General features: G+C 39.7%; 1 protein-coding gene across 3 annotated transcripts in view; it reads left to right on the top strand.

The window, feature by feature from the left end:
• Window positions 1-14,199, top strand: part of LOC121948961 (radixin) — a 45,174-nt gene that overhangs the window by 21,128 nt on the left and 9,847 nt on the right. For 2 of the 3 annotated variants that reach the window (XM_042494531.2, XM_088083617.1), the window contains exons 3-5: window positions 9,178-9,261; window positions 13,257-13,352; window positions 13,783-13,905. In XM_042494531.2, coding sequence (XP_042350465.1) covers window positions 9,178-9,261; window positions 13,257-13,352; window positions 13,783-13,905 — 303 coding nt within the window. Of the gene's footprint in view, window positions 1-8,888; window positions 9,093-9,177; window positions 9,262-13,256; window positions 13,353-13,782; window positions 13,906-14,199 lie in introns of those variants that run through there. The other variant, XM_088083616.1, reaches the window with a different exon arrangement.

Raw genomic sequence — 14,199 nt, forward strand, 5'->3', positions numbered from 1 at the left:
AGTTGTGCAAATTGAAATTGCAAATATAAAATAAGCCTAATGCACACATGAGGCGGTCTTTAAGGCGATTTGAGAAAGTAAGATGATGTTATGGCAAAATGAAACACCAAAATTTGCATTTTGATTCTGTGTAGTAGATACCGGCAGTATAGTTTCAGTACCGACCCCTTGTGCATGTTCTTCACGTGTCAGTGTGGATTTTCTCCAGGTTCTCCAGCTTCCTCACAAAATCCAGAGACGTGACGGTTTGGTTTAATGTTGACTTTGAATTGGGTTAAATGTTTTTAGTGTCCGCATACTTTTGCCATGTAGTGTCCTTTTTGGTTTTGGACTGTTGGTTGGGCAAAACTAACAACTGAAGAAAGTTACCTGTGATTATGTGACCTTGTGGTGGGCATTTCTCACCACTTCAGACACTGATAAATCAGGAGTGGAAATTATTGTTTAACGTGGTACCACTGCAAATAATGGATGATTGAAATAACTGGAGGAAAAAGAGGAAGTCTGAGGAAATCTTATGGATCCTTGCCGCTCCTGAATGCAGAATTATGTTTGTGCTGCTTCTCACCCATTGGTCCTGCTCAGAGATGTTTTTTTCTCCACAGCTGAAGGCAAAGCTGTGTCTGCCATGCTAACTTATATTTCAGTCCAAATCAGCCCACTGATTCCTGTATGTAATTTCTATAACGCTCTTGAAAATACAGCCGTCATGAACAAGCTGACTTAAAAGTCCTCATAGTTACTGTAAATGGCATGAACCAATGACATTAAACCATTAAAGAGGAGGGTGAGAGTAGTTTTGGAGAGAGGGAGGAGTGGTGGAGAGAAAAAAGGGTGCTGAAGAGCAGAAAAGAGGAGAGGTGAAGAGAGAGCGAGTAGAAGAGGTGAAGAAAAGAAGAGCGTCAGAGAGGAGATGTGAAGTAGCTGAGTGGAAAGAGTGGCTGTCGATGGGAAACAGAGAATAGAAAAGGTGAAGAAGGCGGCGCGGCCCTGGTCGCCTTTAAAGCCTCTATTAATCAGCTTAGCTAGCAACAGCTTTTAATTATGGCTGTCTGAGTCTCTCGCACACACACAAACACAGTCAACAGGTGGGCTGTGTGGCGTGGGCGGCCTCTGCCTGTACACACTAGTCTACTATTTACCTGTCACTACTTGTTATGAATAACATGGAGGCATGGAGGATGCTGGTAAACACAGGCGGCTGAACGGAGACAGACATGCACTCTGTTTTCCCCAGAGCTTCATGAGCAAAGATTTGGCCCGAATCTCTTTGCAAAAATCATATTTTGCACAGTAAGAAACGTAAACAGGGTTCCTTCCGATCTTTAAAAGGTCTTAAAAGGCATTGAATTCATTAATCTCAAAATAAGACCTTAACTAGTATTAAATTGACTTGAATTATTTGTTTAAAAGTCTTAAAAATGCTCAGACAGCATGAGGAAGCAGGATTTTATGAATAGATTTATTTCTGATGTTGCACTGTAAAATCTCATTAATTAACAATAATTAATAATAATAATAATAAGAAGAAGAAGATATATTTTTGTCAAATAATTTTATGAATTCCCTTTCTTAATTTCATCATGATGAGAATCCAAGCAGTGAAATCTCACATGCAGATTGAAAAACACAAAATTTCCCAGAGAACTGGCTTTAAATCAAATAGATACTGTTATGATACCGTAATATGTTCGTTGTCTTCCATGTGATCCGCTCTCAGTCTCTCAAACTTGAACCAATTTGACTTTGACCAGCGGTGCAACTCCGCACCTTCAGCTGAAAAGTTGAAAATGTTTCAACATTTACGTGCGTCCAAAAACCTCCTTAAAAAGCATTACGCAGCAGCGGGTGAGGAGGGCTCGACAGGCGTGCTGTACCACAGGGAAACAGTGGTTTGCCGACGCTTCTTAGCATCAGCGTCGTCGTTTGAGTGGATTTGTTTTGTGCTGATTTCGACAATGTTATCCAAATATTTGCCTGAGCAGGACGTCCTCTCTAAACAGTACTTATGAGGTTATCCCTCTGCTACCGATTTGCTTAACTTGTGTTTAGTCTAAATGAAACCAGCTTCTGATCCTGCTCTTCAAAAATGAGCTGAGCTGAAAAACTAACTGCATTCACTGAAGTTGCATATGTCTCTGTTGTGCTGTTCAGGCCCTCAAAAAGGCGAGAAAAGCGCTTCATCCTGCAAACCTTTCATCCTAAACTGACCAGCTGCTTGCACTACCATGTAGATTTTTATTAGGATTCACAGCATGCAGCTTTCTGCAGTCAGCAGTTTGAACTCCACTGCAACAGGGCCAATCTATTTTTCGGTGAGGGCCATTTGTCTTCTTTAATTATCAACACACTTTGCCCTGGATCTGCCAGACTGCATATACCTCCACTGTGGAGACAAGGCTGATATATTCCTGCTTATGGCCTTTGTTTTATTTTACTTCTCGGCAGTATATTTCTCAGAAGTAGCTGAACAAATGGTAGAGGCAATAATAAAAGTAGTAAAAGCATCATAAGTAGAGGCAGTAGCCATTGTTACTGAAGAAATTATATTATTACAAGCACATTACTGAAATAATAGTACCATGATAGTTCCAGGTTTTTTGTCTTGTGTGCATGTGGAAAACAGGGATTTTTAAAGAGTCTCTGACACGTAACCATAATGTGTTTCAGCAGCAGCAGCGGGTCAGCCGTCACAGAAAGGATTGTGGTCAGCGGACAGGTTGAGACCGCCTGCTGCTGCTTTATCTGCTAACGTTTTGTAGTTATCAGCTGGAAGACATGTTGCTCTCTTTCTGTATCTGCTCCAAACAAACAAACACACACACACACACACACACACACACACAGACACACTTGTATCTTAAAACAGCTCATGTCCACGTTTCTGCAGGCACAAATTCACATTCACACTTGAAACGGTTCCCCCGTCAGACAATAGTTGAATATTTTAGAGGGGCTTTTGTTACTGCATGGCATAAAGGAAATGAATGTTATTCACACACATGTTATTCAGTGTTTCCACACTTGATGTATTTTTTTTGTTTTGTGTGTTTTTTTTAATGAGGCTATCCATAAGAGGGAACTTAGCTTTACTTGAGATATATTAAATACAGTATGCCTAATGTATATTTATGATACTATAAGAATATAATCTGCAGATATTGTGGTGTGAATCTTTCTTTACAATGTCTGACAGTGCTTAAACATTATAATAATTCTGTAACATCATTTTTTAAAATTTTAACTATGCAGTCAGTGATAATTATAAACACAGCTTTAACCTGGCTTTTTTTCCTGAGATATTTTTGCCGAGGTTTTTTTTTTTTTTTAACATAATTGTCTAAACCTACTACTTTCTTGCAATTTGTGGAATATTTTGTAACAAGTTGCTCATTTGCTCATGACCCTTTTTTCAATGTTTCTTAAAAAGATTTGTGGGGTTCAAAGTTTTAAATATGTGTGAAATGTATGACAAATGTGACATCAGTCCAGGTTTCAAAGGGTTAAAGATGTCACATTCGGCTCTGGTAAACTGTGATGAGAATTTTTCCTTTATTTTTTGGACATGTTATGTACTAAAAGATTGACTTATAAATCTAAGAAAACAACTTTCAGAGTCGTGAAGTAAAAAAAAAATGTTGCGTGCATTAAACATATTTATTGTTTTTATAGTTTGTTATCACTGTATTGAAATGTTCAGAAAATTGTTTGCCTCACCTCTGGAGGGGACATTCCTCTTGAGGTCACCCTGCCAAGTGTTAAAATCCCTCTTCAGGACGCCCACAAGGCTTTTTAGAAAATTACAATGAAATCAACCACAAGGGCGTCGCTATGGAAACCTTATCAGCCAGAGCACAGAGGCTTATGACCCGCAATGATACGTGCACAGAAAAGTGCCTCATTGTGCATCCATGTGAAGCCACCATATGGATGTACTCCCATACATGCACACAGATGTCTATCACTCTGTGGCACACACACACACACACACACACACACACACACACACACACACACACACACACACACACACACACACACACACACACACACCACCATATGGTTACATTCCCAAACTTCTGCAGCATCCACTGTTACTATTCCCACTTTATCTGAAGCTCAACAAATGCAGAAGACACACTGACACACTTAAACTAGTAGTAAGAGTAGAAAAATGTACATATACACTGACATGTGGAAATAGAAAATATTATCTGATTAAATAATTAATAATAAACCAATTACATCCCTACTTAAAACACACTCCTACGAACAACTCACTTTTCTTCCTCATTCATAATCAGAAGAAACATTATTCAGAAGAAATTCATTTGTTCCCAGAATTCTTCTTGACGGGTCAAGTTGTTGATTGATTGATTGAACATTACTTGGCTACAATTTAGTGACCAGTCGCTCAAGCTCAAAATGCCAAATGTTTAGCTGTGTCTTCTTTCTGCAAGATTTTGTGAAAATGTGTGTACAGAGGGCATTGTCGGGGGTAGAGTGCCTTTGCTTTTGTCTGCAGAACAGTGTGTGTGTGTGTGTGTGTGTGTGTGTGTGTGTGTGTGTGTGTGTGTGTGCTTGTGGTCTTTGTGTATATTTTTCAGGTCAGTTGAGCTGTCTGTGTATGAGTCTTGTATTTCCTGACTGCTGGTTTCTTATGATTGATGCACTCTGTTCACCTCAGGCGTTATCTGTCTGTCTTTGTCTCTCACACTCACACACACACACACACACACACACACACACACACACACTCATACATACATACACACTCACGCTACTGATGCAGCAGTTTTATCCCTAAGGCAGGTTACAAGTTTGTGCAGACTATTGTTACTTCATTTTCCTCTCCTCTGTTTTTCTCTCTCTCTGCGTCTCTCGCTGTCCTTCAGGGTTACTTGAGGACAGTGTCAGTCGGTTTCACTGCAGCTGGGTTTACTTACTGCAGCACCGAACACCACTGCACAGTATAATGTATTACACCTCCAGTGGGACAGAGAGGAACACACACATACAAATCTGTGATTGCATACTTGTGTGCTGAGTGTGTGTGTGAGTTCAGTACTTTGAAGCGAGGGGACAGATGAGATTATTGTGACACACTGGTTTGGTCTCCACCAGCTCAAAGCCAGGTGCTCTTATGAGTTCATGCTGTGACAAAATGCACATACGCATGTGATTACTCTGTGAAAACCTGTTAATGCTCAAGTTTCACCTTAAATAACACAGATTTTGATGTGGCAGCAGCCGTGAACAAAGTTTCCAGATGCCCATTTTTGGCTCTGAGAGTCTCACCTGACCAGAGTCTCATCCTGTACGAGCCGCTTTCTGTTTCGTGATGTTTGCAGCAGAGCAGAACTCCATTGCACCTCACTGCTGCCTTCCCAGTGGCAATAAAACATTTAATTCATATTCATTTATCTTCATGAATAATTCAAAATGATGCGCCTATATTCGAGTTTAGTTTTTTTGCCCCAGTTAAAATCAAAAGATGTAGAAATAGTGTGCAGGAAGAGTCAAAACAGGCCTGAAAGGGGGTTATTCATGTCAGTACTCACATAATTAAAATTTATATAGGAGAGGGTGTAATTTTTATCTAAGAAAACAAGTAGAATTATTTAATATAGGACCCAAATATATGTTTTTTAACCTCTTTCATTTCTCCCTCCCTATCATAGACCCATTTTTTTCCCTCTTTAGGGGGGGCAGCAGTATATAACCCATAGAAGTGGTCTACATCATCTAAAAGCTGGAACCTGAAGATTAATTTGAGATGCATTTCAGCACTGTGTGTCAAGTTTTCCAAGCAATAAATCAATAATAAACATTGTGTTTTGGTTAGATCTATCCAGACTTTTAAAGTTTAGAGTGTATGGGGGTTAGCACGTTATGATGGACATTCCCAAACGAAATTATGTCGAATGAGTTGTTTCAGCGATTATAAGGTAAGACACACAGATCTGGTGGTAAATTTAAGCATTTTTACCATCCAAAAATCGATTAAAATAATCAAAGATCCCTCCAAAATACCATGTTAAGATTCAAAAACTTTGAGGAACACGTTAAAAAAATCCTTTGGCATCAAAAACTTTTGACATCTGGAAATTGCTGTAAGAGTTACACTTTTTGGTGATTGGGTGGCGAGCACCTCTGTTCAAAAAAGTGCTCAGAATCCCAATTATTGTAAAAGCACCTCTGAAAGCCAAACATCCTTTGAATGCACGAGGTGTTTAATTTGTGTTTGTAAAGTTTCACTAGAGGTCACTGTGTACAGTGAGGTCAAGTTTCAAAAAATGGTCTCACTACAATGAAGTGGCTGTTATGAGAACTGACATCATCACACTCTAATACAACTGCACTCATTGAATCCACAAGAGACTCAGCTTTCCATTCATGCACAATTTACACAATATAAAGACTGTTTAGGGGGCCAGCGTGTAGAAATATTCAAATACAACAGGCGAAATGAACACATTTATACTGCATGAGAATAATTTGGGATTTTTTCCCCCAAAATCTGCATGGGATTAGCATAAAGTAGGCATATCTGTAAAGGGGAGACTTGTGGTTCCCAGTAGAAATGCAATAAAGATCGGGACAGCACTTCAATTAAAACTTTTTTATTGCCACACCGATGTTTCGGGCCAGACGCCCTTCTTCAGCTCGAAGATTTGTCAATATTAAAAAGAATCACAGCAATTTCTCAATTTATGTGTATTTACATCATAAAGAAATACAAATTAATATGTGTACTGGATGAATACAAAAAATACAATTAAGAAGAAACAAGCAAATTAAATCTCCTCATTCAATACGTTAGCATGCAGAGTGTCAATGTGATGTGTCCAGTATGTCCCCCTTTGGAGAGGGATTTTGTCTTTGTCTCTGTCTGTGGTACCAGTGGAACTTATCTTTCAGGTATCAAAAGTCTAGTTTTTCAACTCAGACTTCAATGTAGACGGAGGATACCAGCGTCCTCATGAAGTGGAAAAGATTAAAAGTCATGTGATCATATCCATTTGGCCACCTTTTATTATAAGAGGAAATGAGCAGCTGACTGTGGCCTTTACAGGTGCAAACTTACACTGTTTCATGCTTAACAGCAGATGGTCTGATTTTCTCTCGTCTCTTAGATAGAGTAACTTACATTTATATGAAAAATTCATGTGTGGGAACTTATTTATAATTCAGCTGCTCAAATTGTCAAGTGGAGTTTTCCTAATGATTTTCCCTCATTAGAGCAAAATGAAAGTAACTTCCTCTGTGCAGCTTCCTGGCAGAAGGATGAGTGGCGTAAACAGCCGGTGCCTTTAATGGAGACACTGTGTGTGTGTGTGTGTGTGTGTGTGTGTGTGTGTGTGTGTGTGTGTGTGTGTGTGTGTGTGTGTGAGAGAGAGTGAGAAGATTATTTATAGAAGTCTGATAGGAGGACACACACAGCTGGCACAGGCTGTCCCAGCAGACAGTGGAGAGTCTCAGTACTTGATTCGCTCACAGTGTTTTCCTTATTGTTCGTTAAGCCTTCAAATGCTTTTATGGACGTTACTGTCTTCGTTAGTTTCACGTTATTTCAGACCTTTTCTTTGCTTTGTTGTACTTTTTTGCCCTGTCACACATTCATACCACTTCTTTTGCACATATTGTCATTCATTTCCAATTTGTATCTTTCCTTCTTTTGCTCTGACACATTCCTAACAGTTTCACATTTTGTTTTTCCTGATAATTTGCATTTTAACTTTTCTTTAAACTTTTGCTTTCAGTTAAAGTCCAGTGATTGAGATTTAGGGGGATTTAGCGGCATCTAGCGGCGAGGAATGCATATTACAACCTTGTGGTCAGAATTCCTTCAGTGTTCATTATTCGACAGGTTTTTACCATGAGCTGAATTATTTGCAGAGGTCTCCTCCAGGTCATTAAAACCAGAAAAAAATCTCAATAAAGCAGTTTCACATCAGTGTTACTCAAATGCTGTTCGGCATGTCACAGACGTGCCGTTATCCCAGCACCGGCTAATCTGTGCTCACCTTTCTCTCCCAAACAAACAGATCTGGTGAATTAAACCGGTAAAATCACTGAAATAGCAGTTTCAGGTTGAAAAAAAGTGTTTTCCGATGCTCTTGTCACAAACTTGGTGGTTAACATCGTGACATCCGTAGACGAGGACCTGCTCCCATGTAGATATTAACAGCTCATTCTACAGTATCAAAAACACATGGATCCTTGTTTTCACTAGATTAAAAACATACTTATTATATTGCATTTCTGCCAATATATTTCCCAAAATCGTACACACTGGACCTTTAAATAGTCTGTGGTGTGACTACTCAATATTTTCTGCCATTTTGAAGTTTTTCCACTTCTAACTCAGTGATCGTGACTCAGACTCATTCTCTGTAAAACCCAAATATATCAGGATTCATGCGTTCTCCAACTTCAATGTGGTGTCGGCTCTTTGTAATGCCGACAGGGTCACCAGGTTCATAACATGTTGATCGCCATACTGTATATACAGTATGTACTCTGCCTCTGTGTGTGTGTGTGTGTGTGTGTGTGTGTGTGTGTGTGCCAGTGCTGTATCATGTTTCTGTGCATACTGAACCTCACAGATCTGCTTTTACATTTAAATAGAAAGTTGATTCCATCACTGCAGTAAAATAAACTTCATATCTTGATCACAAACAGTCACACGCAGATCTGTCATACTGAATTGGTCCTAAGCTCATCAAAATTTGAGAGAATGTTTTGGGTTTGTTCATATTCGTAGCATGGGGAACAAATGCCATGCATAATCATTCCATAAGACAAAATGCCTCTGTGTGTGTTACACCATCTGCTGGCGACTCCTCGTCCTCTTCATAGGGCACTGCATCCAAGTGTTAACACAGCCAGACTTGGCATTTCAGTGATAGTGAGGATGTTTATTTTCCAGCATGTGGAAGTCGAGAAATGTGTTCAATTCTGCAGAAAACGTGGAAATACGAGGCGAGAGTAGCAGAATTTAAGGAAAACAACAAAATCAGGACACAAGAGGTTTTCCGGTTAAGATGGGACCCGTTATGTCTCGCATTGGGGGCGGTGATCAGAGATTGGTTTGTGATGTTTTTGAATTTTTAATCTAATGTATGTGTTATTGACTGGGCTGTTTATTTTGTTGCCTTTTCTTCTTTGCTGCAGATCAATGTGCGCGTCACCACCATGGACGCTGAGCTGGAGTTTGCCATCCAGCCCAACACGACAGGCAAACAGCTCTTCGACCAGGTAAGATGTTCACACACACTCTGACATATTTGGGTTTTTTAACTCTGAAACCTGGATAAACATCATATTTCTTGTTCTTCGTTTAGACGCCTTTTACAAGCTATTTAAAAAACTTGAGCAAATTGGGTTTTTTTTTCCTTTCAAAGACATGGGAGAAAACGTCAGCTTGGCAAGGAGTGTCCCACACATTGGAAGAAATTAGTAAAAGTGACTTTTTTTTAAGGAAAGTATTAAAAACCAGGAAAAATCTACAGAAAGCTATAATCATAATTAGAATAATTATAAATGCAACAGAAAAAAGTGTTGTTTTTTTCAAATTTCTGTACTTTTCTGGGATTATTTCCTTGTTTATTTTTTTTTTACTCTTGTTTTATTTTTACTCTCTAATTTCTTGCTAATTTTCGGACCATGTGTTGTTGTCTTTCTCAGTTTGTTTTTTCAAAAAATCAAACCAATTTGCTCAGGGTTCAAAGGGTTAATGGATTTCAAGGAGCACGATCCATGATTAAGGACAAACACTTCTGCAGCAGCACGAAGGGTGCAGAAAATGCATGTATCCGCAGACGGCAGCAGACAGTCAGAAATGCTTTTTGTTGTTTTTTCAAAGTGAACTCTGTGACCTGCTGGAAGAATCCCTGTTTGTTTGTTCTCCATTACGAATGAAACACTGAAAGTGAACGTGCCTGTGTGCCAGTGGGTGCTTGGCCGGGTCTGGGTTGGTGCTGGTTCTGCGCAGAGATGACACAAAGTGCTCTTTGTCCACTCTGGGAGCTTTCGGGAGACAGTGGATGGAAGTGTTTGGTGGATGGTGTGAGTCTGTGTGTGAATGTGTGTCTGGGAAGTAAAAAGGGCAGCTTTCAGCATTGTTTCATGTCAGGCTCCAAAGGTTTGTTGGGGTTGTGGTGACATCGAGGGAGGATGACAGAATGAAAGGGATTTTTTTTCCAGCGTTGTTTTTGTTGTTGTTGCTTTTGTGTTTGCTTTATATCATAAGATCAAAACACAGAATGGCTTTTAAGGCTGCACAGCACAGGTTTATGGAACAATGCGTCCGTCGGATCAGCCTCAATCATGAATTGTTGCTGTGTGAGGGGAGAGATCCCATCCTTACTGAATGAGAGGCTGCACATTATAAACTCTGGGTTTCATCTTGTAGTTTTGTGTGTTTTTCTTCCTGCTGTGGCCAAACATTGACAATACGGTGTCAACTTATGACATTTCCAGCTGGGCCAATCGGGGCCCTGTAATGGCTTTTTCAGTCATCCCAAAACAGTTTTGAACATTTTGTTCATACTTAAAACTGGAATAGACCTTTAAAATGGGAGATTGGATTTTTTCTCTGGTACACAGCTGTAGGGAGGGCAGAGTCGGTCAGCTTGTCCAAGACTGAAATATCTCAACAACATGGAGAGCTGCAAAATTTGGTACAGACATTTATGTTCACCTCAGGATGGTGATTTAAAATAACTCGTGATCTTCTGAGCGTCCATCTGGCATTTTCTTCAGGTCCAAATTTCAATTCAGTCCAGTTAATAAGTTGGTTATAAACCAGCGACATTAACATCAGTGATGACACGATTGTGAAATTTTGGGCCAATACTGATACCCATATCTTGCTTATGTTGTTTCTTTTGTTTTTGTTTTTGTTTTTAGTTTCTTTTGTCCGTCTTTAAATATCTTCAAATGAGCACAAATTAATAAACATGTATGGTAAATGTCAAGAGACAACTTTTATTCAGAGTCCCTATGTCTCTTTTTGTCAAGCTTGTCCAACCCGGCAACAGTAACGTGGTTGGACTTTGGATCAGTCGATTGGGCAATTTACAAAGAATTTAATTCTTTTTGATATAAACTGCTAAATATCAAACATGCAGGTCCCAGTCTCTTAAATGTTTTATAACTTGTTGTTTGGGACTTTTAGAAGAAAGAAGTAGAAAAGTGAGTGAGCGGACAGGTGTAGAAGTAATGACAGACCTCAGTGATGGATGGAGTTTCATATGTCCATCGTCGACTAAAAATAGATGCAGATAAAATGGAAACCCCCTCTGTGAAAAAGACAGAACGATAACCGGCATGAACAAGAAATCATGTGACGTATCTTAAAGAAACACACCAAGTTTGGGTGTTTCGATCATGAGAGGACTCACTGAATGCAGCATAAAATATTGAGGTGGTTTACATATCGAACTGCACCAGCAATATTTCTCCAGCATGCACTGTTTAGTGTTGTGGTGTTAAAACAGTGGCATCTCCCTGTGATCATTTAATGGTGTGTGTGTGTGTGTGTGTGTGTGTGTGTGTGTGTGTGTGTGTGTGTGTGTGTGAAGGTTACATACCGTACATACAGGACGTCACACGTCCAGCAGTGACTTGTGAGCTCTGTGATAATGGGCTTCAAGCAAGAAAGCTGTTTCATTTTTTAAATGGTGCAAATTCACATGAAAGAAGAACGAGCTCCATTGATCAAGATGCTAAATATAACACCCATAAGCTCGCTCCAACACACACACACACACACACACACACACACACACACACACAGCATGACAAAAGGTCTTAGCGAGACAGAAACGCTTTTTAATCAAACTAACCCAAACACCAACATGTAAGCCTCTCAGCACTTTGATGGGCCAAACACACACGCAGTTTTAAAGTCGTCTGCATGAAAAAGTGTTTTCATAAAACATGAAAGTTAAGGAGTCCCAGTCAGCTTGAATTTTCTGTCTCTCTTATGTTCCCCGTCTCCTCTCTGCCACGTATTATTCCCTCTCTTCTCTCTCATCCCGACGTTCCCAAATCGTTTATCCACATTCTGAGGCTTCACTTCTAAATCTGCCCGCTGAGCTCCCAGCATCCGCATAGCAGCCTCTGCATACCGCATTCCCGGCCCCAGCGGAGGCCCTGAGCGTGTGTGTGTGTGTGTAATTGATTGTACAGTTAGCACAGCGTGTTTTGGATGGCTGTTTGAGTGTGTTTGGATTTGTTTATGTGTGTGATTATTCGATACACATGGGTATTTAATGTGTTTATGCGAGCATGTCTTTCTGTGTCTGAGTGTGTGACACAGTAAATTATACGGTGGTGAGTGCCGTCGTATTGACTGTGTAAATCACATTAGAGTCTGAGTAAGCATCCGCATCCCCCCAGGGACTCTGACACACACACACACACACACACACACACACACACACACTCTCTCTCTCTCTCTCTCTCTCTCTCTCTCTCTCTCTCTGTAAATGGGACTGAAGTTAGTGAATGATAAAGTATGTGAGCATGTTTGAATGAGGATGGAGGGAGGACAAAGTCAAAACAGAAGGAAAAATACTCAAGGACAGAAGAGAGTGAATGGAAGAAGAATGAAAACACTAAAAACCACTTTACTGTGGGGGCGGGATCTGCTGCTGCTGTAATCTATTTGCATGTGTGAGCAGTTGTTATGGCAACATCAACTAAACAGATAACTGCAGCTAAATATAAATATATGGCCAAAAGTTTGTGAACAGCTGTGTCAGAACAGTAAGTTTTGCTTTGGAAAACCTCAGGAAGCTTTTTTTATTTATTCATTTTTTTAACTTCACTTAATGAAAAAAAAAAGTTGCTGAGAACTCTGAAAATTTCAGATTTGATAATACTTTTGGAAAAGGCATTTAAATGAAGTTTTGAGTTGGAGTTTGTTATATTCCAAAAAATGACAGAAAAACTTTAATTTTTATTGTAAATGAATGTTGGTCTCAAATATCAGTTAACCCTAACCCGAAATGACACTGAAATGATGCACAGCCTTTATGTCAGACTGCAGGTATTGAGCATTGCAAGTTGTGGTAATAAATCCTGAAAGTACTGAAATGTGTTTTGCCTCAACAGATTAATGATGATCTGTTTGCTGGGTTTCAGTTAATGCTGTAGATCATGATTACCAAAACCCCAAAAGCATGACGTGACTTCAGGGGCATTTCCATCATACCTGTAAACAAACAGAATTTGCGTGATTTCAGGTGGTGAAGACGGTGGGTCTGAGGGAGGTCTGGTTCTTCGGCCTGCAGTACACAGACAGTAAAGGCTACGTAACGTGGCTCAAACTCAACAAGAAGGTGAGAGACCCGAAACACAACCACTCAAACACTTCCTGCCCACATGACCACTTCCATTTAATGCATGTGCGCTGGCTTTTATCATTTCTGCAGATAAATTAATTCCCACAACTTGAAAACACGATAAAGTTGTGAAAGGCTGTAAAAAGTACACACCCTGCTGTGTTTTAGACTTAATCATGCAAGAAAACCTCCGAAGTAGACATGAATGTATAATTTTACTTTAATATTCTGTTTATCAGAAGCTTTAATTCAAAGTGCCCAAAAACATCTCTAGTAAAAACATCCCTCGTTTAAATAATGTCTCTTTAATTCTAATTTTAAAGAAGATACAGAGATTATTCTCTCCAGACTTATTCATGTGTTGATGCGCTGCAGCACCATGTGAGGGGCGAGACATGAAATGTCGTGTGTGGGTTGTTTTCTGCAGGTGACCCAGCAGGATGTGAAGAAGGAGAATCCTCTGCAGTTCAAGTTCAGAGCAAAGTTCTTTCCAGAAGATGTTTCCGAGGAGCTCATCCAGGAGATCACACAGAAGCTCTTCTTCCTGCAGGTACGCTGTTTCTGACAGATGACGGTGGCTGCTGCTGATGTTGATGGTGGACATGTTCTGAAAATGATTTACAGCTGTTGTTGTCATAAGTAAGCAGGATTTGGGGTCTAAATGTTATAATTTGGCAACCTCAAAATAAAAAAAAAAATGGTCACATGGATCTTGTTTAATTATGTTTGATCAGATTGTACCTTATTTAAAGGGACAGTTCACCCCAAACCCACAAAACCAAAAATACATTTTTTTCTTTTACTTGCACTGCTGTTTATCACTAGATAAACCAGCACAGAAGTA

The sequence above is a fragment of the Plectropomus leopardus genome, chromosome 10 (genome assembly GCF_026936395.1).
Source record: "Plectropomus leopardus strain MGB_pleo_1.0 chromosome 10, ASM2693639v1, whole genome shotgun sequence".
In the NCBI taxonomy this organism is placed as follows: domain Eukaryota; kingdom Metazoa; phylum Chordata; class Actinopteri; order Perciformes; family Serranidae; genus Plectropomus; species Plectropomus leopardus.